Source organism: Crocuta crocuta, unplaced genomic scaffold (assembly GCF_008692635.1).
Source record: "Crocuta crocuta isolate KB4526 unplaced genomic scaffold, BGI_CrCroc_1.0 scaffold619, whole genome shotgun sequence".
Classification (NCBI taxonomy): Eukaryota; Metazoa; Chordata; class Mammalia; order Carnivora; family Hyaenidae; genus Crocuta; species Crocuta crocuta.
The window spans coordinates 1,361,317-1,389,131 of NW_027533395.1; the positions used below are offsets into that span (position 1 = coordinate 1,361,317).

General features: G+C 41.6%; 1 protein-coding gene across 1 annotated transcript in view; it reads right to left on the reverse strand.

Annotated features, from left to right (window-relative positions):
- ARMH3 (armadillo like helical domain containing 3) overlaps positions 1-27,815 on the reverse strand; it is a 170,625-nt gene that overhangs the window by 23,069 nt on the left and 119,741 nt on the right. The window contains exon 24 of the mRNA XM_077748423.1: positions 13,275-13,353. Within this exon, the coding sequence (XP_077604549.1) occupies positions 13,275-13,353 (79 nt within the window). The remainder of the gene's footprint in view (positions 1-13,274; positions 13,354-27,815) is intronic.

The following is a 27,815-nucleotide window of genomic DNA, read 5'->3' on the forward strand; positions in this document are numbered from 1 at the left end:
TAGCAGGGAAATACAGAATGTGAAACAGGCTCCAGGCTCTGAGCTAGCTGTCAGCACAGAGCCCGATGTGGGGCTTGAACCCATAAAGTGTAAGATCATGAGCTGAAGTCAGACAGTTAACCGACTGAGCCACCCACGCGTCCCACAAAACAAGTTTTAAGACGAACAAAATTAAAGGGCTAACATTACCTGACTTAAGATTTACTACAGACTTGCAATAATCTAAATAATATAGGGCTTAAATATAGACATAGAGACCAAAGGAACAGAACCCACGTATATATAGTCAATTGATTTTTCACAAATGTGCCAAGGCACTTCAACAGGATAAAGAACAGTCTTTTCAACAACACTAGAACAACTGGATATGTGAGATAGGGGTCAGAATGAACATTTCCTCTTATCATATACCACACAAAAGATTTAATGTAAAAAAAAAAAAANGGGTCTTGAGTTTGAGTTCCACATTAGACATAGAGATTACTTAAAAAAATTAATGTGAAATGGATCATAGAACTAAATGTGAAAGCTAGAACTATAAAATTTACAGAGGAAAATATAGATAAAAAATTTCACAATTAGGAGTAGGCAAAGATTCACTAAATAAAACACAAAAGCACAAACCATTACAAAAAGATTAATACATTTATCTTCATGAATGTTGAATTAAATTAAAATTAGTCTTCATTAGGGGAGGCTGGGTGGCTCAGTAAGTTAAGCATCCAGCTCTTGATTTTGGCTCAGGTCATGATCTCACAGTTGGTGTGTTCAAGCCCCACATTGGGCTCTGTGCTTATAGTGTGGATCCCAGTGCTTGGGATTCTCTTTCTCCCTTTTTCCCTGCCACTCCCCTGCTTGTGCTTTTTCTCTCTCAAAATAAATAAACTTAAAAAAAATTGATCTTCATTAAAATGTCTGGGCTTTAAAAAAACATCTTTAAGAAGAGGCAAAGGCAAGCCACAGACTAGGAAAAAAATTTGCAATAAATACATATGACAAAGAACTTACAACCAGAATACATAAAAACTCTTAACACACACACACGTTAAATGAACAGATTTTTAAATTTAATTAATTATTTATTTTGAGAAAGAAAGTGTGTGCACAAGCGGGGGAGGGGCAGAGAGAGAGGGATAGAATCCCAAGCAGACTCTGTGCTGTCAGAGCACAGACTGACATGGGGCAGGCTCAATCTCACTAACTGTGTGTGATCACGACTTGAGCCAAATCAAGAGTCTGACGCTTAACTAACTGGGCCACCCAGGTACCCCACAGATTTTTTAAATGAGCAAATGACACTTCACAAAAGATATATAATAGCAAATAAGCAAATGACAACTGCTCAACATCACTTGTCATCATGATTGATAGTTTTTTTTTTAATTTTTTAACTTTTTTAATGTTTTATTTATTTCTAGGAGAGAGAGAGAGAGAGGCAGCGTGAGCAGGGGAGGGTCAGAGAGAGAGGGAGTCACAGACTCTGAAACAGGCTCCAGGCTCTGAGCTGGCAGTCAGCACAGAGCCCGACGCGGGGCTCGAACCCACGAACTGCGATCATGACCTAAGCGAAAGTTGGATGCTTAACCGACTAAGCCACCCAGGTGCCCCTATTCTCGACATTTCAAATAAGTGGAATCCTTTGGGTCTTTGTGTGTGGCTTCTTTCACTTAGCATGTTTTCAAGAGTCATCCATATTGCAGCATGTATCAGTATTTCATTCTGTTTTATGGATGAGTAATATTCCATTATATGGATGTATCACATTTTTTAATCTATTCAGTTGCTGATGGACATTTAGGTTGTTTCTAGTTTTTAGTTGTTATGAATAATGCACCCACAAACATTTGTGTACAAGTCTTTGAGTGGGCATATTTTCATTTCTCTTTTGGTAAATACCTAAGAGTGTCACAATATAGATGAGTCTCAGACACAAAAGAGCACACAGAAAAGACATTGGTGGTTGCTTAGGGGCCCAGACTCATGGTTAAGACTGACTGTAAAGGGGAACCTTTTTGGGTGATGGAAATGTTCTACATGTGGTGGGGGTGGATAGTGGATATATGTATTTGCATGATATCTTATGTCAAGTATACCTCAATAAAGTTTACAAAAAGTTAGTAAATCATGACTAGATTTAAAAAAAAAAGATGGGGGCACCTGGATGGCTCAGTTGGTTGAGGGTCCAACTCTTGATTTCAGCTCAGGTCGTGATCCCAGGGCTGTGGGATCGAGCCCTGTATCAAGGCTCTACACTGAGGGTAGAACCTGCTTAAGAGTCTCCCTCTCTCTTTCTCTCTCTATCCCTTTCCCTCTTCTCCTCCTCTCTCCTGCTTGCATGCTCTCTCTCTAAAAAAAAAAAAAAACTAATTAAAAAAAAGATGTATGGCTACAGCAGTAAGCTTGTCTTTTTTTGGTCTTACTATTCCATTTTTGGTTGGGACAAGAATGATTCAGACTGATAGAAAAGTTAACTCTAAGTTAGGAGTTCTCAGTATTTTGACAATGCTAAGGGTTCTCCCCATTGTGCTCCTCCCTTCTACTCCTCCACTCCTGGAAATCCTTGCTGACAAATTCAATGGACTCTGGGTAAGGGCACCTGTGTGGCTCAGTTAGTTAAGTATCTGACTCTTAATTTTGGCTCAGGTCATGATCTCAGGGGCCCTGTGTCAGGCTCTGCACTGAGCATGGACTTTGCCTGGGATTTTCTCTCTCTCTTTCTTTTCTGCCCCTTCTCCATGCCCTTCCCCCCAACAAAATAAATAAAAAAGAGAGAGAGATAGACAGACAGACAGGCAGACAGGCTCTGGGTAGCAATCAACATGTCTGGAATAATTTTCTTTTTTTTATTATTTAAATGTTTTTATTTATTTTTGAGACAGAGAGAGACAGAGCATGAGAGGGGGAGGGGCAGAGAGAGAGGGAGACACAGAATCCAAAGTAGGCTCCAGGCTCTGAGCTATCAGCACAGAGCCCAATGCGGGGCTCAAACCCACGAACGTGAGATCATGACCTGAGCCGAAGTTGGAGGCTTAACCGACTAAGCCACCCAGACGCCCCTGGAATAATTTTCAAGTGGGCACTAGCCACATGAGGTTTTTATAAGAGGCTACACTTCCCTGGACCTCCTGAAAAACTCAATCATCTGCCAAGCTCGGGGGCTTATAGGGTCCTTCTTGTCTTTACCAATCTAATAAAGGTTCTGATTTTGTCTTTTTAATGAAACTGAGGCAAAGATAAAGATACGAAATGATCATGACTCTCCTTGTGGAAACTTCATGCTAAATAAGGGTCATTGGCCAACCATTTTCGATTTCTGAGGCAATATTTCTCTAGGGTACAAGGAGAACAAGGAGGTTTTACCTGTCCTTAGGTTTATAAAGGGTCAAGTGGGGCTGCGGCAAGCATGCTGCATACATCATCTGAGTGAGGTCTACACAGGCAAAGGTCTAACAAAGAAGCAGTGATGCTGATTTGAAATCCTCGAGGCAGGCATGATTTTTGCATTTTTTATAGCCCCTGACTTGGCACATAGCAGATACTTCTATACTTTTGTGCCAAAAAAAATTAATCTGGGGAATTTGAGGCTAGGGCACATATTCCTTGTCTTACTGCACTAACCAAAGACACTCAGAAGCAGAGAATTCTTAGACCAAAGGAGGTCCTTGAGAGTTTCCTTGAGAGGCGAGGATTGGTTGTTTTTCAAAACACTTGAGCTCAAAGTGGTTGAAAAAAGAAAACAAGCTAACAGCCCAGGAACTAGAACAAATAACAGCCTGGTAACAAAAATCACAGTCTCTATTGAGTGAGCACCTCTCCTACTGTGTGCTTATAGTGACTCTGTCCAGGATAACCTGGATATATCTCCAGGGCACAATCATCCAATATAATTGTTTGGAAACAAGGATCCAAAAGGTGAACAAATCTCTTAGGCTAAAAAAATGATGCCTTTTTTTTTAAGGTTTTTTTAAATTTATTTTTGAGGGAGAGATAGAGACAGTGTGAGCAGGGGAGGGTATGAGAGAGAGGGAGACACAGAATCTGAAACAGGCTCCAGGCTCTGAGCTAGCTGTCAGCACAGAGCCCGACGCGAGGCTCGGAACCCACGAACCGTGAGATGATGACCTGAGTTGAAGTCGGACGCCCAACCGACTGAGCCACCCAGGCGCCCCAAAAATGATGTCTTTTAAAAGGTAACTGTTTCCTCTATACAGCCACCCTGCATATAACATGCAGAAGTTTCCCCCCTGTTTTTCTCTTTTTTTTTTTTTTTACAAACAGTTTATTCTCTATTTTCATCTCAGATTTCAGCATTAAACTCAATTTCAGAACCAATATAAGTTGGCCAATTCTCCCAGTCCGTCCATGTCTTTCAAGCCTGCTACCAAAGGGCTTTCCACTACCCTTAGATTTATTGATCTGACAGACTGGCTCTGCCCTTCAGCAAGGTGGATCAGATAATGAACCTCACAGTAGGTGATTAGTGAGAGGCCATCAGCTGGTTAAAGGAGTGGTGACAGTGACTTTCTTTAATTTCCCTGGGCAGTTGCCCCACCGCCCTGACTTTACTTGGCCGAAGCCCTAGACAGCCCTTGTAAAGCTTTTATTTGCACTAATTACAGATCCAATGTGCCCAGTGCCCAGGCCCTCTCCCTCCGCAAGCAAGGCATGCAATCACACCAAGAGGCAACCAAGGTAACGAAGGTGGGGGATCTATGACACACAAATATTGCATCAGGCCTTCTCCTTCTCTGTGGCTTATTAGAGGCAGGCCACCCCTCCCTGCTCAACCCAAGAGGCAAGAGTCTCTGTCTTCCCCACCTGAGGTTTCTTTCTTTGGAAACATATCACGGAGGGAGAGAGAAAGCAACGACTCTGCTCCCAATTCACAAGCAATGTGACATGGGGTCTATGCCTCCCTGCCAGGACTCACGGACCTATCCCTCCCTAAAAGACAGAATTCTTCACCAGAAATCCTAGTTGTGAGCTATCCACAGTTTCTCTTCTAGCTGAGTGGGTCGTTTTTAAGACTGCAGCCTCCTTTGTGCAGTATCACTGTGAAAGGTCAAAGTACTCTTATGGGGGGCACCTGGGTGGCTCAGTCGGTTGAGCATCTGACTTCGGCTCAGGTCATGATCTCACGGTTCGTGGGTTCAAGCCCCGCGTCAGGCTCTGTGCTGACAGCTCAGAGCCTGAAGCCTGTTTCAGATTCTGTGTCTCCCTCTCTCTCTGACCCTCCCCTGCTTGCGCTGTCTCTCTCTCAGAAATAAATAAAACATTAAAAACATTTAAAAAAAAAAAAAGTACTCTTATGGTACCCAGCCAAAACACTTCCCTTTACCATAACTTACAACAGGTAAGTTTGCATGGCGACGCTTGGGCCTCTGAGGTTACCACGGTGGCAAACCGTGCTGCTTCTAGCACACCTTATAGAGTTTTGAGCTACCTCCTGAGGAAAGGGTTGTAGTGGAAATAAAAGCTCCCAAAGATCTATTTGGAAGGAAGGATGAAACCAAAGAGGGAAGTCCTACTTGTACACTCTTATTAAATAACTGGAACAAAGGATGCTTCTTAGAGTACACGAAGCAAGGGCTGCTGTCTCCTGTAACCTCTGGAAAAGCTGACAAATACTGGAATTCCTACAAGCCCCAATATCATTCCTCTGTGTGCTGCCAATGAAGCTTCAGTGGCGATGAAGCCTGACTCCGGAAGACCAGAAGCTCATGTAATGCACATTTCAAAATTCGTATTTAATTGGAGAAAATACTGTCAGTGGCAGAGATGTCAGATAAGCTGAGCTCTTCACCAGTGACCTCTGCATTCATCTAGTTGGCTGTGGGACATTAATTTTGAGAGTCTTTGTTTTCTTGTTGTTTTAACAAAATGGAACTACTACTTTAAAAACAATTAAAATTGTGTGTGCTATCTTTTAGATTTTGACCCATATAAATGACTGTCTAGTACCAAAAAAAAAAAAAATCTTGTTTTTTTTTACATCACCATGTTCCTTTGGTCCGTGGAAAAGATTTATTTCTCATAGTAGCTTTGCTGACATGCTTGATGGAAGAAAGAGACTCTTTCCTCATTTATAAAGTTATCATGTTGTGCCAGAAGGCTCTACTCAGAGATTGTTGCCCAACTGGCAGGCAAACTCTCTAGGCCCCTGTTCAGTACTTTCCTTCCTCAACCGAATGGTCTCTTCCCAAACCAGGGCCTTTTCCCAGCCCCACCCCAACCCTGGGAGTGAGCCCTGTTATCTTCCCCAGCCTGCCCCTTCCTTCAGAAGAGCTGGCGAGCTAAGCTGTCACACATGATGAAATGGAAGGAGCTCAGACTTCAGTGTCAGACAGCCTTATGCTCACATTATGGCTTTGCACCAACAGCTGTACGACCATGGGCAAATTACTTAGCCTCGTTAGCATCCTCATCTATAGGATAACTGTAGCTATCCCAAATGGTTGATAATAACAATTAAATAAATAGTCTATATAAAAGTGCCTAGCTCAAGAACTACTAGCTTTTCCTTTCCTGTTATCTATTTGTGTCCTTTTAAGATCCAAGCTACTCCCTCGCCTTTCTCTGGCAGTGAAGCCCACCTCCTGGTCCAAGTAAGACCATGGACATCCTAGCAGCACATCATCAGCTTACCCTCTTATCTGGACCTTAAGATGCCCTATATAACATAAAGTTGACTTCTGAGGCTAAGCAGCTTGTAAGAAAATCCCTCTTCCTCTGACTCTGTCTTTCCTATTTTAGTGACTCCAGTTAACAAATAACTCGTATCAAGCTTTTTTTCTGCCAAACAGGTCAACATTCAGCTGGAGTCTAAATAAAGTCAACAAGGAAGGCAGGGTCTCAGACAGCCAATGCTGTGTCCCATGCTTGCACTGAGTAAGAGTTCACACAGCAACCATCACTAAGAGTTACAGAGAGGCAGTGCAAAACTACACGCTGTTATGGAAAAACATGAAGCCAAGTATAGGAAACTGAGTCACAGCTATCTTAGGAATCCTAAATCTTAGGTCTCCAACATGTGTCTCTGTCAAGGCTGCTTTACGTGATGGTTAAGGCACTGAAAAAACATCACAGGGACTCTCAGAGTGGAATACTCAGAGATTTTAACTGCCCCAGAGAGAACTTTCTATCAGTGGCTCTCATGAAGAAAGTGAGCTACACTCACTCCCTGCTCAGAAAGTCCTGCCTCGCAACTTTACAGCCCCCTTCTCTTCAACAACTAGTAATGTGCTAGAGTTGGCTCATACATGCTTGGCCGGTGAGAACTGACAGATTTTCAAGCACTGTGACAGCCACTTGGCTTCTCACTGGTAGCCATGGCGGGAGCATCCACACCTAACACTACAAATCAGCCCCTCTCCCAACAATAGTTATTAAACATTCACTAGCACACATAAGGCCAACAACTCTCAAGCCTAAATATCAGGTTCCATTTTCCTCACAAGCCTTGAAGGTCTTAGGATATTTCCCCCAAGATCTTTCTCTGCTTCCTCCTAGATGTTCTCAAGTAATGGGTGCCACCCAAGGCCCCTAACAATGTTTGCCCCATGGACTAGGGCTTTCTTATTAATATCTGATTCTTTCCTGAGAAACCAAAGCTAGATTTCACTAGGATTTCTTTAAAAACAAATTTTTTTTTAATGCTTACTTATTTTTGAGAGAGGCAGAGCATGAGTGGAGGACAGGCAGGGGGGTAGGAGGAGGGACACACAGAATTTGAAGCAGGCTGAACCTGAGCTGTCAGCACAGAGCCAGATACGGGGCTCAAACCCATGAACCATGAGATCATGAAGAGAGCCGAAGTCGGATGCTGAACTGACTGGGCCACCCAGGTGCCCCAAGATTTCACTAGGATTTCTAAATGCCTAGCATTTATCTGTAGTGGCTCTTATCTTAGGATCAAGAGAAAATCAAAAAGGTTTAGAAAGAATACTAATAGGTATACTAGCTTCCAATGTAACCTTCACTCATTTAGATGTGAAGCATTTGTTTCTCTAATTTACTTTAATCTATTCCTACAAATAACTTATATTCTTTGCTTTGTCATAATACTTTTAAAGATACCTCTTGCTATACACAATATTATACGCGCCTCCTCTGAATCCAAAATCCAAAGCACTGGTGAGAGTGGATACTTAAAGAGATAATGGGAGGTAAAACTCCATAAAATTCCTAAAGTAGAAAACTTAAGAATCTGGTTACATTGTCCTATGGTTCTGTGACATATGGGGATGCCACCTTGCTGAGTCTCCTGGAAAATTCCTAAGTCTGTATGTAGAGAAATTTTTCGTAGGCTCCTGGACCACTTAGATGAAAGGAACACCAGCTTCAAGAAAGGTTTGCCCACTCGAAAAAACAGAAAGTAGAATAGTGGTTGCTGGAGGTGAAGAGGAGGTGGGGAAAGGAAGTTGTTCAATGGGTAGGGGTTTCGCTTTGCAAGATGAAAAAGTTCTAGAGATCAACAGTGCAATAATGTGCATACATCAACACTACTGTACGCTTAAAAATGGTTAAGATGGTAAATTTTGTTATGTGCTTGTTACCTTTTTTTTTTTTTTTTTTTAAGCCTGGTTTGCCCACTAGGCCTTATCATATGCCTCACAGTGAGGCTGGCTCATACTAGGCCTTTGATGAACACTTACGAATTGAATCAAAGGCAGTACAATTAGGTCAGGGAGGAGAGTCAGTACATTGTGGGTTACAGGGACTGTGATGACATCTGAAATGACGAATTGTATTTCTAAGTCATCCAGCCTCTGGATATCCTGTGACCCAAGGACAAGGCTTACAGAAACTCTGGGACTCTTCTCCTTTCTTTCTGTCCTTTTCAGGTCTTGGCTTTGAGTACATTTTACAATCTATGCCTCTTCATTGATCCACTTTCTATCCCTGCTCCTTCAAGGCTCAACTCATTTCTTCTCTCCTCCATATGGCCTTTCCTGACCACCACAACTGCAAAGGTCTTCCTCTAACAGGAGCTCACAGATCCCACTGCCAGTATGGTCAGCTCTCGATAAGCTGTCTTTTTTTTTTTTTAATTTTTTTTTATGTCTTTATTTTATTTTGAGAGACAGAGAAAGAGAACGAGTGGGGGAGGGGCAGAGAAAGAGGGAGACAGAATCTGAAACAGGCTCCAGGCTCTGAGCTAGCTGTCAGCACAGAGCCCGACACAGAGCTCGAACCAACAGACTGTGAGATCTGGACCTGAGCCGAAGTCGGATGCTTAACCGACTGAGCCACCCAGGTGCCCCTCAATAAGCTGTCTTAAGCCATCTCTTGAACTTATTCCATCCTTTGAGAACAAAGGCCCTTTATCATACCTCTCTATTCCTCAAATGGCTAGTACAATCTGAAGCACAGAGCAGGTGCTAAATGTTAAAATACTGATAGGTGAATGAACTGAAGAAAGCAAGGATGGGCCAACCATTTATTTGCCTTCCCTTGGGACATTTCAAAGTCACAAAATTGGTCATGAATGTGATTAAAAGCTTAAGGAATCAGGCACTCAAAGAAGGTTTTGACTTGAATCCTAAATTGTGACTACGTACTCTAGATATTCAGAGCTCTAGAGAATCTTCCGTAAAGTTCTACCGTGAAGCCCTCTCTTGCCATTAGGAAATCAGAGCTGATATAAATCAGTATGTTATAGCATTTGTAAACCAAAACAAATAGTGAATAGCTTAAAAGGAGCAATGCCTCAATGGGCATTTTCAAAGGTCTGATGGCTTCAGGGACAAGGCACGTATGAGGTATTTACTACTAAAGGAGCTACACCAGTGATTCTTAAAATCTGGAGGGAGGGGTGTCAAAGACTGGTTAAGAATTTTAAGAAAGATGGACCTTTTTCTTTAAAGACTTAATTAAAAAATACTTTTTAAAGTGATCTCTACACATGGGGCTCAAACCTGTAATCTCCAAGATCAAGAGTCACACACTCCAACAACTGAGCCAGCAAGACACCCCAAAATGGACCCTCTTTAAGAAAAAAGAAATGGGGCACCTGGGTGGCTCACTCGGTTGAGTGTCTAACTTTGGCTCAGGTCATGATATCTTAGTTTGTGAGTTTGAGCCCCCCATCAGGCTTGCTGCTGTCAGCCTGTCAGTGCAGAATCCACTTTGGATTCCTGTCCCCCTCTCTCTGCTCTTTCCGCGTTTGTGCTCTCCCAAAAATAAATAAATATTTTAAAAAACCAAAAAGGACACATAGAGGGAGACAGAAAGTACAACAGTGGTTACAAGGGTAGCGGGGAGGGGAAATGGGCATAGGGTTTCAGTATGCAATAATGAAAAAGTTCTGGTGGTGGATGGTGGTGATGGCTGCACAATGATGTGAATGTACTTAATGCCACTGAACTACACTTAAAAATGGTTAAAATGGTAAATATCATGTATATTTTACCACACACACACAAAAAGGAGTCAAAATGAACAAGCTTCACAGTCAACTTTGGACAAACGTGACACGTGTGTGTAAAATATAAAAATGCATGCAGTTTATTACACTAGATAATGAACAACTATTCAGTCACACTGAGGGTACTGACTGATTAAAAAGCTTTGCTCTCCTTGAAGGCAATGAGAAGTAACAGAATAATGTCATGTACCTTCTGGAAATCTGAAAAGAAACTCCAGTGTAAGAGAATAGGCTTTGTTCAATAAGCAATCATGAATTTACAAACACCACTTTGAAATGCCTCAAGCAGAGACTGGAATGTATCTGGGTGCTGTCAGAACTCAAAAATTCACAAATGTTGCCAGAAGAAAATGGCAGGCTGGGCAGGCAGATCTAGCAAAGAGCCTTCTCTTGTCTGTGCTATAAATTCCAGTTAACACCTATCCATAATCTTCAGGGCTTTTGTTTTTTTTAAGGAGTGCTTTCGCATCTACTTGGGGATTACGTTCCTGATTTTTTCTCTCTACTTAGTTTGCTGCTAACAACTACTGGGCCCAACTGGATCCCATGGTTGGCTCTTTGGGAAGCTGTGAACACACTTAACATTAGTGATAGTAGCATTAATGTTCAGAAGTGAAGGGGGAGAAGTGCTCCAACACATGTCGGAGATTAACAAGGCAGTCAAATACTTCTAATCTGATAGTGCTAAGAATAAAACCAAGTGCGCCCTAATGCTGTCATTTAGAGCCCTTCAAAGTCAGCAAGGGAAGAGAAGCAACAACTATTTTGAGGGCAGTTTTGAAAAGGATCCCAGAATAGCAACACCCTTCCCCCATCCCAAAAGTGAAAAGGACTGCTAAGAGAGATGGTTAGTGTACAAAAACTCGGAGAGAGCAAAGACCACACTTAGATTATTCACTGCGGAGCCCCACTACCCAGCACCACACCTTGCAAACAGCAGGCATGTAATTACTTATTCACTAAGTAAATCTTTCAGAGCGCTATCCCTTCTCCATTCTCGAATAGGACTGTGTACTCTCCCTCCCCACAGAAATCACCTCATCTCTGGCTTGTGGACTCTTTCTGAGAGGCACTTTCATCACTTCATTTAACTTTGAGAGAAGTTGGAGGAGGGTGAGGACACGTGCTTGCTAATCATCCTTTTCCAGATTGCCTCATGCGCCAGAATGGATTTTTATTATTGGTCTGTGGCTGTTACTGCTGTAGAAAGATTTCAGCCTGACCTTCCCAAGCTGCTGGGGAATGAATACTGCACGTGGCTGACAGGGAAAATGTGTCTTCCTTTTTTTTTTTTTTTTTTTTTTTTTTTTTTTTTTTTTTTTNTATTTTTGAAGCTTTTAGACTAACCAGAGCTCACTGTGGTAGGAAAGTCACCCTTTCTCTTATTACACAAAACTCAAGATGTTGAATTCTTTTGCATAAAAATAATATAGTGAAACTGATCTGAACTGGTCCAACAGGAAAAAGGTAGCATCTTGAAGTACCTCAAAGAGAGCAGTGGCATCAAAGAACAGGACTTGGGGAAAAAAAGAAAATGAAAACTATTTACAAAAGCATTTTAAATAAGAGGATGGATTCTCACAGCTGTTCTCACAAAAGAGAACAAATATGTCAAAGGGAACAACAGAACTAACAGAGTCCTATCCATCTGGCTGAGGAAAGAGCCGCTGCAGGGAATACTGAGAGGCCTGTTAGGGAAAAGGCTTGCATGGTGCCTCACTGAGCGGGCTATTGAATAGCTTTTAGCAACACTGGAACACATGCTCACCCCATAGCTGGCTGGCTCTGCCGACAAAAGATGCAGAGAAGGGTTTCACTGATAAACTGGCAAAAAAGGGAGAGCACATTTTATTGGTTTGGAACTTATACCTTTACTCTCAATTCATGACTACCCTTGCCCTCCAACCTGGGAATCAAGTAGGAGAGAAGGGAGACTGTGTAAACAGGATGTCTCAGTTGGTGCTTTTAAAAGCAGAACTCAAGAGTCTCATTCGGAAACATTAAGTTCAATCCCATGCCATGCTAAAGCCCCATCTGTACTTTTATATAATGCAGAGCCGAGTGCAGGCACTTAGGGAGAAGGGGAAATCAGGCCAGACTCAAGGAAAACAAACGCATAATGCTATCTGCATCTCCAACTCAGTCCATACCATAGAAAAACCTGCTCAGAAATAATTGCTCAAGGCAAATAGAACTCAATTACTAAGGAAAATCTGCCCCAATGAGGGCTCATATTTTTTTTTTTTTTTTAGTGTTTACTTTTGAAGGAGAGAGAGACAGAGCGTGAGTGGGGGAAGAGCAGAGTGAGAGGGAGACACAGAATCCCAAGCAGGCTCCAGGTTCTGAGCTGTCAGCACAGAGCCCGATGCGGGGCCCGAACCCACGAACTGTGAGATCATGACCTGGGCCGAAGTCAGACGATTAACCGACTGAGCCACCCAGGCACCCCGAGGGCTCATATTTTAACAAGCCAAATAGCATCAAATTAAGCTGAACTCAGGGTTTTTCTAATTGTCGGTTTTATCCATTTCTAAGTTCTCATCTTTCATTTTTAAAAATAAAAATGACTCTCTGCCTAAGATTAAAAAAAGAAATGCCTATCACCCACTCTAAAATAATAATTCACCAAATTTTCACCTACGTATCTTCTATACAATTAATGTACCCCTCCTATGGACAAAAGCAGAAGCCATCACTCTATTTAAAGTACTATCAACAGATCCCTTACTAATTGCTCTTAGCAGCCTGACTCCTCCCACCAGAAGCTCAGTCACAGAATACCGCTGCTATCAAAGAGAAGACAACTGCTCGATCCCAGCCCCCAACTCTGGGGAAGGTTGTGGCTTACCTGCTCCTCCGACAGTTGGGATATGTGATTCACAGCAGCATAGGATTCAATTTTGGGGTTAAAGTGATTGATGATGGCCCTGAAAAAAAGAATTAAGATTAATATGGCATCAGATGGAAAAAGCAGATAAATGAATTAAAAATAAGTACCGAGTACCCCCTGGTTTAGAGTGTGAGTACATGGGAGTGATTGTCAGAGGGTAACTATCTTTTTATTGAACATGACGTCACATGAGGGTGAACGGATAACTCTGAAACAAGAAGTGTTTAAAATGTATTAGATAAAGAGGAGAATCAAGTGTCTCTGCTCTGCAAAATGAACCAGGGAGAAAATCTAATAACCAAACAAAAAACAAAACCAAGCATCCTTCAGCCAAGAAACAGGACCCAGGGGGCTGTCCACTAGGGGGCCCTGGTGTTTCAGTGAGAAAGAAAAGTAGTTTTCTTTGCTCTGACTTGGGAGAACAGGGCACTTGGTAAAGATGGGCCAACATGTAGGCTAAAAACAGTCTTTGAAGAAGCTGGCTTTATCAAAGCCTAGAACCAATCTTCCTACTTGTTAGTTAATAATTTCAAACCAAAATGTTATTTCCAGTCATTCAAAATCTGACTGTCATTTTCAAACATTTCCTCTCCATCACCCTCACATTCAAGGTCATCAAGTCTTATCAAATATAGCTCTTAAAAAAAATCTTTGAAATCTGGGGGCGCCTGGGTGGCTCAGTTGGTTGAGTGTCTGACTCTTGATTTCAGCTCAAGTCATGATCCCAGGGTTGTGGGATTATGACTCACATCATGGACCCACATCAGGCTCCACACTGAGTATGGAGCCTGCTTAAGATTCTCTCTCTCTCTCTCTCTCTCTCTCTCTCTCTGCCCCTCTCTTCCCCTTGAACCCGCTCTCCCTCTCTAAAAAAGAAAAAAGTGTGCCATCTGAAACCAATACTTCGGTGTATATATAGGTCCTTGTCATCTTATCTCATGTAGCAGAAAAAGCACAGGTTTCAGATCAGAGTTTAGCATAAGTCCAAATTAATACAAAAATGATTAAATAAATGAGAAGAGACAAATTTTTCTTTCTTCTTCTTTTTTTTTTTTTTTTGGAGAGAAAGCATCTTAAACAGGATCCATGCTTAGCATAGACCCCAACACAGGGCTCGATCCCACAACCCTGGGATCATGACCTGAGACAAATCTTTCTAAGAGAACAATTTCAAATAATATGTGTGGATACTCTCCCCTTTAGGAGGTGGAGTTAAGTTCCCATTCCCACTGAGAGAAGGCTAGCCTTAGTGACTTATTTCCAAAGAATAAAATGGAGTAGTAAAAGGGGAAAACGGTAACTTTACAGTAAAAAATCTTGGCAAATACTCTATTATTAGCCAAGTGATGACGGTGAACATTGCCAGTGATTCATATAGCATGATTGTGGTATTCACGTAACCTCCGGTATGATTTTTTGAGAAGGGCACTTTACTTCTGTTCTATACTTCCAAAAACCCATGACTTCAGTCTAATCCTGAGAAAAACATGAGACAAAACCAGATTGGGGGCATTCTACAGAATGCCTGGCCAGTACTCGTAAAGATTGTCAAGGATATAAAAAACTATACTTGAAGAATTGTCACAGACCAGAGATCTTGGGGAGACATGACAACTAAATGCAACGTGATACCCTGAACTGGATCCTGGAACAGAAAGAAAACAGAAAGATAAACTGGTGAAATCCAAATAAAATATGGAGCTTAGTTAACAGTAATGTATCATTGCCAGTTTCTTAGTGTTGAATAAACGTACCATGATAATGGAAGATGTGGGAAACCTGATCAAGGGGCATGTAAGAACTCTGTGTATTATCTTTGTATTATAATTCTAAAATTATTCCAAAATAAAAAGTTTATTAAACTATGTGTATATGTGCACATGCACAAGCACGTCAATGTATGGTAGCACAAAAAAAGTCAATATTTTCTTTAATATAATTTACTGACAGTATAAAATTCTTGAAGCATTTCATCTAATATGGGTAATGAAAGTATAAGCCAAAACTTAAAAAAAAAATGGTCTGGCCATTTGTTATTTTGGATTTTTGGGAAGCTATATGTCTCAGAGGAAAAAAAGTGGGAATAACACCTACCTTAGCACTTAGTACAGTACCCAGGAATAGTACATTGTAGGCATAAAATAAATGTTTGTCGAAAGAGTGACTAAATCTTAAAAGGATTCTTGCAACATTTATGTAATAAAGCAATGTCAAACATCTAGCACAGTGCCTGGCACACAGGTGGTACTCAATAAATATTCAATGAATGAATACATCAAACAGGACAGTAATGGGTCAGGAACAGAGGAGAATTCTGGTAACTTGTTTTTCCAGAGACTCTCCAAAAGGGTAGAGATGTTATCTGCAAGTTAAGGTTGTAGCTTGGTCTAAATCCAAAGTGGGAAAGAATTTGGACCAAGTAGGGGTCAAATATTTTTCTCACTCAGAAGGTGAAATTTTGAGGATATTGGCAGTGATAACAACAGTCCAGGCGCAGAAAAGGAAAACGAGGAGCCTAAATGCAATGAGAAGACAAGAGAGGAGGTTTAGAGAGGAACTGAGAATCCCACCAAACCTAGCAGCAGTACCAAGTTAAAGCTAAGCCAGTGTAGAGTGAGAGTCATAGGGTCTAGCATCCAAGAGCGACAAGAATTAAGAAAATAAAACACAGTAACCAAATCAATCTGTTAAAATCTCAGTTATTTTATGAAAAAGAATTTGAACTCTGTAAATACATTCATTTCATGGTTTTATAGTGGTCTTTTTTTTCAGGTTTTCCTTAAATTTCTTAGTACAATTTTTTAAAGTGTTTTTAAAAGATCCTGACTCAAATGAAATAACTAGGGTTGTCTGTGTTCGTTTGCCTGGGTTTGGAGAACAGAGAACTCCAAAGTATCCTAGTATCCTTCTGGGTGGGAGAGTAGCAGCTATGGGGCCCAGATGGCAACCCAGTGAAGCTGGTGAGGTCTGGACAATGAATCCCTGGGAATGAAATTAATGGGGATGCTGTAATTCCATTCCTTTCTACCTGAGGAATTCTTTCACCAGGAAAGAAAGCAAGGAAAAAGAAAAGAAGGAAAAGAGAAAGGAGAAAGGGAAAGAAAGAAGAAGACAGGGAAGGAGAGGGGAGGAAGGATGGTAGGAGGAAGGGAAGATAAAGGGAATGAGGGAGAGAAAGGAAAAACTTGGAAGGTATTCTCCTCAAAAAGTATACTTATTTATTTCCTTCTCTTCCCACAGTTATACCCGTCAAGTGTCAGCTGGGTCCGTGGATGGTCTATATCAGTAGGGCATGCATGGCGATATTGTTTGAGCAAATTCATCCTGAGGGTATGACAGATATGCCACTCTGGGAATTTGGAATGAGGATAAGATAATCGTCCAACCTTCCCATAACACTCCCATCCAAGAGCCTCAGATCTCAGCACGCAATTGAAGCCTCTCACCAGGAATGGGGAGGGAATTTAGAATCCCGACAGAAAGGGCACCTGGGTGGCTCAGTCTGTTAAGCGTTGGACTTTGGCTCAGGTCATAATCTCATGGTTCATGAGTTCGAACCCTTCTGCACCATCAGTGTAGAGCCTACTTGGGATTCTCTCTCTGCCCCTGGCTTGCTAGCTTGCTATCTCACTCTCTCTCTCAAAATAAATAAATAAACTTAAAAAAAAAAACAAAAAACCCAACCCTGAGAGAGGTGGAACAGTGTAAATGCAGTTAGCAGTCCCTAACCCAGTACCACAAAGGGCATAGAGCACATATCTCTGCTTTATTTTTCTTGCTGTCTCTTTGGGACAGTTACCTTTGACATCTGAGTACTAATCTGATCTACTGGATCAGATCGACTGGAGATGTCAAGTAACTGACATTAGGGCACTAAGCCTAAGAGGTAAGAAAAATAGTCTGACACTGGCTGTTCTCTTTCCAGGCTCTTTAGCAAGGAATTTCAGAGAGGGCTTGGAAGCTTCCTATTAAAGTTCTCAGGACTTCATACTGTTGAAATGGAAATTTCTTCTGAGATAGCAAAGAGATGACAAAACACTGAAACCAGGCTAAGACCGCCCACACTGAGTGACACATGCCTTTGCAGTAACTAAAATACTTAGCTTCTTCCCCAGCAAGTTTGCAGCCTACTGGGGCTCACCTGGGCTGTGATTCCACACTGCCCCACCTGGCCAGGTCCTAGAACAAGATTTATGCCTGACGAGCTCTCAGTGGCGGAAAGATGAGGTACTATATTTATAAATGAGGAGCCTCTCTTTTCTTTAGGCTTTCCTTCCCACTGAAAGGATTTACTACTATCTCCTCTGAACATTTTTTAGTGGTGGTGGTGGGGGGTGTCTTCTGACAGATTCTAACAGTAGCTCTCTCATTTTACTGATCAAACCTAACAGATAGCAACTGTCTAATGCCTAAGTATAAAATTTGAGTGTTCCAGAAAGAAGTTATAGCAACTTCTCTCTGTCTCCTTCTCTCCCTCTCCGCCTCCTTCCACCATGTAAAGACACAAGGCAGAAAGTAGCTGTCAAGGAGGCAGGAAGAAAAGTCCTCACCAGAAAGCGACCCCTCTTGAACCTTGATCTGGTACTTCTGGCCTCCAGAACTGTGAGAAAACAAACATCTATTTATTAAGCCACCTGGTCTATGATACTTTGTAACGGCCACTAAGAAAACTAATACATGGGCATTCTACTCTCCACTAGACCCTGGCATTTGGGCAAAGGATACTCCAAGCCAAAGTCAGTCTCTAGCAGAGCAGATAGTAGTAGAATAGATAAAGTCTGCTTCTCATTCTGCAGGTGACTTCCTCTCTCTGAATCCTTCATATTGTGGGTTATTATTTCCTTCTCTTCTTGAAGAGGACCCTGAGGTTCCTGTGCTACAAAGTTCCAGTCACAAATGCCACACACGTAGCTCCATGGGTTACCAGTTTTTTCCCAGGCAGAGTGAGCTGGGCCCTTTAGCCTTTACTAAGTGGGAAACACAGACTTCAATAAAGAAAGATCTTGCAGGGGTTTCTGAGTGGCCTGTGTCAGACAGAAGGCACACATATACTGAACAGAGACAGGGTATAAAAAAACAGTAGGTTAGGCCATACATGGCCAAGAAAGAGACGTTCATTTTTCCTTTCATTTACATCTTGAGATTGATTTTCATCTAATCACAGCCTTTCAGGTATTTACACAAAACCTATGTTAGGCCAGCTAAAAGCTTTTATGCTGAAAAATATTTTAGAAACGGGGACCTGAAAGGAAGAAAAGGAGAAGGAAGAAGAGGAAGGTTTGAGTGGGCAAAGAATGAGAAACCATAGCCATTATGAAAAAATTAAGATGACAAACATGACCAAAAAAAGATGTCCCTTTGACATAGGTGGCAAGACAAATGGGAAAAGAATAGTCTATTTAAGAAATAGTGCTAGGAAAACTGGACATCTACATTCAAAAGACTGAAGTTGGCCCCCTACCCCACACCAAATACAAAAATTAACATAGAAGGGATCACAGATCTAAATGTACGATCTAAAACTATAAAAACCTCAGAACACATTAATCTCTGTGCCTTTGGGTTAAGCAGTGATTTCTTAGGATACCAAAAGTGGAAGTGACAACAGGAAAACTACCTCAAGTTTAAACATTTTTGTGCCACACAAGAAACCATCAGGATGGGAAAAAATATTTGCAAATCATACAGCTGGCAAGAAACCTCAATGAAATACCATTTCACACCAACTAGGAGGGCAATAATCAAAAAGCCAGTAATAAGGGTTGACAAGGACATGGAAAAATTAGAGCTCTCATACATTGCTGGTGGGATTGTAAAATGGTACAGCTACTTTAGTGGTTTGGCAGTTTCTCAAATATTAATATATAGAATGACCATATGACTCATTCTCGATACTGAAAAGAATGAAGACATTATGTCTACACAAAAATTTGTACACAAATGTTCATAGTAGCATTATTCATAATGGCCAAAAATGCAGAAGCAACCCAGATGTCCATTAACTAAAGAATGGATAAACAAAATGTGGTAAAGCTGTAATAGAATATTTTTCAGCCAGAAAAAGGAATGAGGTACTGATCAATGCTACAACATGGACTCACCTAAAAAATACTATATTAAATGAAAGAAGCCAGACACAAAAGGCCACATATTATATGATTTCTTTTTTTTCTTTAATATTTTTCCTCCAAAGCTTATTCATTTATTTTGAGAGACAGAGTACATGCATGCAAACAGGGGAGGGGTAGAGAGTGAGGGAGAGAGAGAATCCCAAACAAGCTCTGTGCTGCCAAAGCAGAACCCAACGCATGGCTTGATCTCATGAACCACAAGATCATGACCTGAGCCAAGATCAAGAATCTGATGCCTAACCAACCGAGCCACCCAGGCACCCCTGTAAGATTCCATTTATAGGAAAGGTCCAGAAGAGGCAAGTTTATGAAGACAGAAAATAAATTAGTGGTTATTTGGGGAGGAGGGGGGGTTAGAGAAAGAATGTCAGCTGACTGCTAATGGATATGGAATACCTTTGTGGTAGAACAAAATATTCTAAAATTAGATTGTAGGGATGGTTGTACAACCTGAGGATAAATTTTAGAACAATGAGTTGTATATGTTAAATGGGTGAGTTGTAACACATATGAATACAGTTGTTGCTGTTGTTAAGATTAAGGCCTCCTTGACTCCAGCAGGTCTTAAGTAAGCTGTTTTCCCTAGGAACCAATTCTACACAGAATTCACAGATCCCAAGGTGTTTCACGCACCGAGACAGCTTTCCTAGAGCTCGCATATGCTAGTGCTGGTGGCAGGAGGCAAAGGAGCTTGCTAGGCCACTGACTAGTTTACACATCACAAAGCAGAGAGAGTTTGAGAAACTTCTGTAGAAGCCTCTGGGGTGCAGCCCCACAAGTAGCAGCAGGAGACGTGGGTGAGATTGGCAGTGGAAGCCACATAGGCAAGAGAGGACCAACCCTTCTGGGAGATAAGAGTTCAACTCCTGGTCATATGCTTGATATCTTTATTTTATTTTTAATTTTTAAATGTTTATTTTTCAGAGAGGGAGAGAGAGAAGGAGGAGGGTCAGAAAGAGAGGGAGACACAGAGTTCAAAGCAGGCTCCATGCTCTGAGCCATCAGCACAGAGCTCGATGTAGGGCTTGAACTCATGAACCATGAGATGACCAAAGCAGAAGTCGGAAGCTCAACTGACTGAGCCACTCAGACACCCCTTGATACCTTTAGATTAAAAGGCCTACATTTGGCAAATGATGTCAACTTTTGGCTGTTGAACAAAAAATTCCCTGGAGTAAAACTTTGTGGGTTGACTGGTAGTGAAGAAAGAAAGCTCTCTTATTCTCAACACTCTTGAACTCTTCTTTTTTTTTTTTTTTTNTCCAGGACTCAAAAGAAGATTTAAAGAAATAGGGCCCAAGGAAAGGGAAAGGAATCTGGAAGTAGAACTTTGTGGGGAAAGGGAATATAAGTTCTAACCAAACCTCCAGCTTTATTCAAATTGGAACTATATGCTCTATGCAAGCAGGGACCAAATTTATGTTATTCACTACTATATTCCAAAGACTTTAGCAAAATGCCTGGCATACTGGGAGATTCAATTTTTAAAACTGAATGAATAAATCAAAGTCTAAGAAGGTTTTTGTTCAGTCTTACCACAAGTAAGGAGATCCATGATCACCCGCTCTCAAAAAGTACAAAAATAATGGGGCACCTGGGTGACTCCGTCGGTTAAGCCTCCGATTTCAGCTCAAGTCATGATTTCATGGTTCGTGAATTCGAGCCCCACATCAGGCTCAGAGCTCATAGCTCACAGCCTGGAGCCTGCTTTAGATTTGGTGTTTCCATCTCTCTCTGTCTCTCCCCTGCACATGTTCTGTCTCTCTCTCAAAAATGAATAAACATTTTTTTAAAAAAGTATGAAAATAACAATGTTTTATCCTCAAGAGAAAAGGTGGCTTGGACATGAACATTTGTCCTTCAAAGGAGGAACTACAGTTGTCACTGAAGACAGTAAAGCTTTCCCTTCCTCTTAAATCATAGTGGGAAGCCAGAGAGAAGCTTTCTGGCATTTCTTATTAAAGTAATCTAGTATCTTCTGAAAGTAAGCCTAATTTTTTGTTTGTTTGGGGTAGCAGAGTAGAATAGGACTAGGGAGTGTGTTATACTCTGATACTGGGTCTCCTAATCCCACTGAATTAGGAAGTCCCAAAGAGGAAAGGCAGAAGAAACAGACAATGTCACAGTAAAGGGAAATTGCTAGTCAGCCACAGAGAGGTAGCTCTGTACCCAAAGCACCTTTAAGGGCAAGAATCTGGGCCACCCTCTAATGCAATTGCCAACTTCTGGTTGTCAAAGCAGAGGTCAATTATACAAACTGAAGCAAAAGTAAGTGGACAGATGGACCAGCAAGGCTGAGCCACAAACTGGCTAGGGATTTCTTGCTCCATTTTTAACTTATTCTTTCTGACTCATGACTCTGCAAAGCAGCTTTCTTTTCCCCAGCACTGGGTGGATGATGGCTGAGCCACATAGTTAATGCCCAGCTTACTCAAGAAATTCATGGGAATGTAACCTTAACGATGAAGGTAATGTAGCTTAAGAGAAAATGTAGATTCTTTCTCATATCCAGAGGGAATCTAAAGTAAATCCTTCGAAGATGCAAATTCTCACAATCCCAGCTATCTCCCACAGACCAAAGCATCCGAGAGTCTTTTATGAAACAGTAAATAAATCATAGTTTCAACCAGAAGCCCAGAACGTGGTGATTGTTTCCTTACTGAGATGTTTGATGCAAGCAGCCTGCATCTAAAAGCTGCTATGTAAATCCTTCAGGCAGAAAGGAGAAAAACAGACAAAGGTTGCTTACAGGAAAAGTTTCTGTGGCTCTTATTCCAAGGAACGAGGAAACATAACTGGTACACTCAAGATGGTACACACTGAGAATATTCTTAGAAGTTTCACTCTAAAATTATTCCTATAAGGCTACTAGATATATATTAAAGAGTCTGAATATGGGTGCATATCTGAAGCCTGATAAAAATAAATTTGGATCTCAAGCCTGAACATCATAAGAACTATAGTCTTGTATTTCCAAATACTTGCTAAACACGTACATTTGGATGTCATGCTTTTACTTACATGGTTTTCTTCACAGGGAATGCTATTTTTCTTTATGCCTAAAAAGCAGAAGTCTTATTTTTCCCTTGAAGGCCCAGTTAAAATACCACTGCTTCTCTGAACACTATGGTATATATAATATGAAAAGCAAGGCTTTAGAGGCAGTAGACCCAAGTTAAAATCCTGGTTGTCCCACTTCTAGGTTGTATGACCTTGGGCAAGAGGCCATGTTCTCTAGTACCAGTTTCTTCATCTGGTTGGATTTCCTTCCAAAGCTTTCCTCTGTTTTCCTATATACCATATACCCTGACCTAAAGGGAACTTTTTTTTCCCCCACAAGTAGCTTCCCCTTACCTAGACCTAAAAGAGCAGTCCAGTGATCTATACTACAGGGCATATTCTCAGATATCTGGGATTAAAGACAAGAAAACTATATTTATAATTGCTTCTACCTAGGAAATCTTCAAACATATAGGTAAAAGACTGGCTTCTGAGAAGGGGTAAAGGTAGGACTGAATAGTATGTGGCAGCAGATAACATGATTCATCTGAGGTTGAGTTACTTAATTTTTTAAGTTTATTTTTTTAAATGTTTTTATTTATTTCTGAGAGAGAGAGCATGAAGGGGGTGGGGGGTGGTCAGAGAGAGAAGGAGATACAGAATCTGAAACAGACTCCAGGCTCTGAGCTAGCTGTCAGCGCAGAGCCTGATACAGGGCTCGAACCCATGAACCATGAGATTATGACCTGAGCTGAAGTCGGACGCTCAACGACTGAGCCACCTAAGTATACCTAAATTTATTTATTTTTAAGTAATCTCTAACCAAGGGGGGGCTTGAACTCATAACCCCGAGATCAAGTGTCACACACTCCTCCAACTGAGCCAGTGAGGCACCCCAAGTTATTTAATTTCAAATTATCATCTCTTTTCACCTTCAGAATTGCCTCCCATATTCCCATTTCATGCAGTAATAAGCTTCCTTCTTCATGGAGTCAACGAATCTTCAGCCCATCCCGTTCAACAACAAAAAATCTCAATTTCCCTTGATGCCTGTTAACAGCAGTGCATTACAAGCCTCAGAGACTCTGCTGATTAACATTAAGCAAAATAAAACCTCAAGTAAGAATACCTTCTAACCTTTTCACTTTGAAACTATCTAGTCAAAACTTCAGCAACTGACCTGTTAAGAGTGTTCCTCTAACTCATCCCCTATGTATTAAGCTTTAACCCTTTCATGTCTATCCCCTTTCTTATACTGCTGTTCCTGGGGCCATTCTTTTCAGGACCAGAGACAGAAACGTGGGGTCATTTCAACCTAACAAAAGAAGGCATTTTGGCAAACACCAGGAAGGTTGAGCTACTGGTCACTGCATCTAGTTGCTTGCTTTACCCGGTAAAACAACTATGTAAATTCTCCCTCTTAATTACTAAGGAGAACTTGATTTATTTGTGTACACAAGTTTATTAGTTGAAGAGAGTGGAGCAAAAAATGTGCATCAATGACTACAGCATAGGAATCCTGATATTTCAACTTAGGGGATGATTTGGGTCAGTATTTCTCTTGATTTCTAGGTGAAAAACAAGTGACATACAAGATAAGTTATTCACCTACTGGACTACATTTTCATCCAGCCTCTGTACTAAACAAGTGAAGGTTCACAATTCATTAACTGGAGGGAAACAAGAAAGAGTTAATGTGTATGAAATGTATGTGCATGTGGCCTGAGGGGCAGCTGCCTCATTTTCTAAAGCTGTGTGCATGACTACGCATTTTGGCAGTTTGGGCTTTCTACCTTGATGCATGACTTTGCCCAATATAGGTTTCCACCTCATCACCTGCTGGAAATTAAGCAATTGGTTATAGCTACTTTGCTTGAAAAATGAGCTAATTTCTACTTACTGTGGCCCCAAACCATAGATTTAAGCCAAGTAAGATGCCATGGGCTGTACACTTTGGCTAAATTATCTCCTCTAGCTCTAGTGCAAGAGAGGAATGGAATTCCTTCCTGCTTTAGATACCAGCCTGACATTTTTCTACTGTTTGTACAATCACAATGAATGTAAATGGAGAAGAACGAATCATAGGAGTTGAAAGAACCACAAAGTAAAATGAACCATCTACATTTCCGTAAAAGACATCACTTAATCCATTCCCTTTAGGGATGTCTACTGTTTATTAATCCTTTCTCTCAATAAATGAACAAAGGCTCCAAAACTTTCAAAACACCTACAAGGTTAGCCAATCTCTGCTCAGATCCCATTACTCTGTGCTTCAGATTCCCTTCTACTGTCTCTAGTTACAGGCCAGGAGTTGCTGGCAGAGTTCCTGGGGACACAGAATGCAAACCTTGATAGCCTTTACAAATACTATAGCCCTGGATTTCCCGTGTCCAGAGCCAAGGCGCCTCTACATTCTCAGAAACATCTAGTAAATATAAAGGAACAAAATAGACCATGCAAAAGGGTATATTAGATTTTCTGTCTCACTTCAGGACATAAGAAAATCCTATATGTACCTGGGAAGGCTTCTGAGGCAGTGGACATCAGCTTAAAACTCCAAGAAGTGATCTGATTTTAATTAATGGTGAAAGCTCCAATCCCTTGAATGTGACTCAAGAACTTTTCAAAACCTGGCATGAGCCAAAAACCTGAAATATTTTAATTACACATCATTCCCATTAGCCCAATTAATTAATTATAAGATGTTTAGCTTTTTTTTTTTTTTTAATTTCTAGGCGACAGAGAGAGAGAGCGCGAGCAGGGGAGGGTCAGAGAGAGAGGGAGACACAGACTCTGAAATAGGCTCCAGGCTCTGAGCTGGCAGTCAGCACAGAGCCCGATGCGGGGCTCGAACCCACGAACCGCGAGATCATGACCTAAGCGAAAGTAGGACGCTTAACCGACTAAGCCACCCAGGCGCCCCAGATATTTAGCTTTTTAAAAAAAAAGATGTTATTTCTACCTAATCTCTACACCCAACGTGGGGCCTGAACTCACGACTCTGAGATCAAGAGTCATATGCTCCACCCACTTTTAAGCACAGGGGAGGAGGGAGCAGGAAGACCAAAAACAAAAACAAAGTCAGCAACTGACTAACTTAGGCTTCTTTTCCTATCACGTCAAAAACAGAGGGAAACTGTTTTTGTGGATCACATGCTAGACTGAAAAGAGGGAAATTTTCTGTGGATCCCATACTAGAGAAAAAGACACCATGGAAACATAAGTTAGAAGAGCTGTGCCTACACCTCAGTGGTGGAGATGGAGGATTAGGGAGTCTCATGTGGACAGAGGAGGAAGAAGGCTGTCAAGATTTCTGAGTGGTCCAGTGTGGGCCATATGGACCACAAACTAGAAAGGAGTGGTCCTGACATTCATGCACAGGAGAGAGGGGATGGTGGCCATATGGATCACATACTGGTTTTCAAGTACTCAAAATAAAGAATGAAATTAAAAGACATGGAAAGAGGTTTATGTTCCATCCCAGGGGGACCTTTTAGAACTCCTCAGGAAAGGCAATCAGCAAGTCTGCCAAAGTAATTAAGCAAGCGAACATTTACCATAAAGCCCACATCAGTTAAGTGAACAGAGATGAATCTTATTACAGCACACTGTCAGCTCTGAGCCTGCAGGTGCTAACCACTGAGACGCTGTGCTCCTCAGCCCCGTCTGTTCGCCTGCCCACTGTGAAGGAGGGCTTCGCCCTTCGTGTTGGCTCTGAAAAAGCAGGCTGCTTTCACGGGCTCTGGCAGTGACTTAGGCTGCCTTCAGAGAGGCACCCAGCACAAGTGGTTTCCTATAAGAAGCCTGGGTGTGAAGAGTGGGGACAGGAGGTGGGACTGGCTCAAGAGAGGAGCCCTGAGAAAGAATGGACTGGTGTGGGAGAAAGCAGGGGAGCTGGGGAGCAGTCGGGTTAGTAAGGTAAGGAGAATGAGATGGTTTAGTAAATCAAGAAGAGAAAAACAAACAAGCTGCTCAAAATACTGAACTATTCTTTTTAAGTGAAGTTCACAGTATCCCTCTCACTGAAAAAAGAAAAAGTTAAAACGTCATTGCAAAATACTTTCTCCACAGGAAAAGGAATGCTACTAATGAACACTCTTTTGCAATGTTAATGGCAGCCTTAAAATCAGCTTTATTCAGAGTTAACTCCGTAGGTAAAGAGCCAGATTTTCTCAGTAACCTAATCAGTATCTGTTACTGAACAAAATTCACTGTTTGCCAGAGGAAATGAGTATTTAGCAATTATCCTATGATTTACAAATGGCACCTGGTACATCTTTCGGCTCTATTTCTTTCTGCAAATAATCGTGAGAGTCCAAACGAAAGTCCCCAAGGTGACTAAACGTAGCCTCCTATGTCAGAGACCCCGAAAGCTTCTCTTCGACAGAAACCTCATACGAAGAAGGCTCCTAAGAGTACCTGTGAGAACAAATTCAAAAATCATACCACATTTTCAAAACCCATCAAAGGCCATGTGTCTGTCACTCAAGAGGAGTGGATAAGAATGGACAGCTAAGTAGATAAGGCTCCTGTGTTGAGAAACCAATAAATCTCTAACTCATTATAAAGACAAGGTCTGAAAAGACATTGCTGGGAGACAGACATGATCAGCCAACTGAGGAAACGAGATGGAATGGACTTGCGCTGAAATTGATGGAGGTCTCAAAGCACGTGAGCCGGCACTCCAGGTTTGAGCTTCTCTCTGAGCCCAGGACAAGAACAGACAAAGAGCCGTGGTGGAAAATGATTTGCAACCTTACTTTCTGCCACAGCTCTTTGTTTGCAACAGGGCCTGCAGTTTCCTTACATTCAACGGCAGTGGGAGGCAGGAGGAGGAGGGAACACTAGAGGACTACTACGGAGACCCAAGTAGCGCTGCCCAGGAGAGGACTTAATGGGAGGATAAATTTGGGGCCTGATTCTTTGACAGCACCTCCAGTAATAGCTAGTAAAGCAGTGAGAGCCAGGGTGAGAGCCAGCTCCAAACATTCATCATAATAGTGCAATGAGTTGACGGTCTTTGGGGGAGACTCTGAAATTCCAGAGTAAGAAAATGAAGCCCGCGTGGAGACGGTGAGGCGGCTGGCTCTGGCAGATTGTCTTTATGGGAAGCTGGGTATAATTGTTTTATGTTCACAAAGAAGTTATTAGCTGCTTTCTCTCCAATACACCAGAAATAGTGGTAAGATTTTCCCCTTCTGAAAAGGTGACACTATCAAAAGGAGAATTTTAGTTTGAAAGTGATTAGAGGGCCAAGCACCTGGTGGCTCAGTTGGTTAAGCCTCCGACTTCGGCTCAGGTCATGATCTCATGGTTTGTGGGTTTGGGCCCCATGTCTGGCTCTGTGCTGACAGCTGGTAGCCTGAAG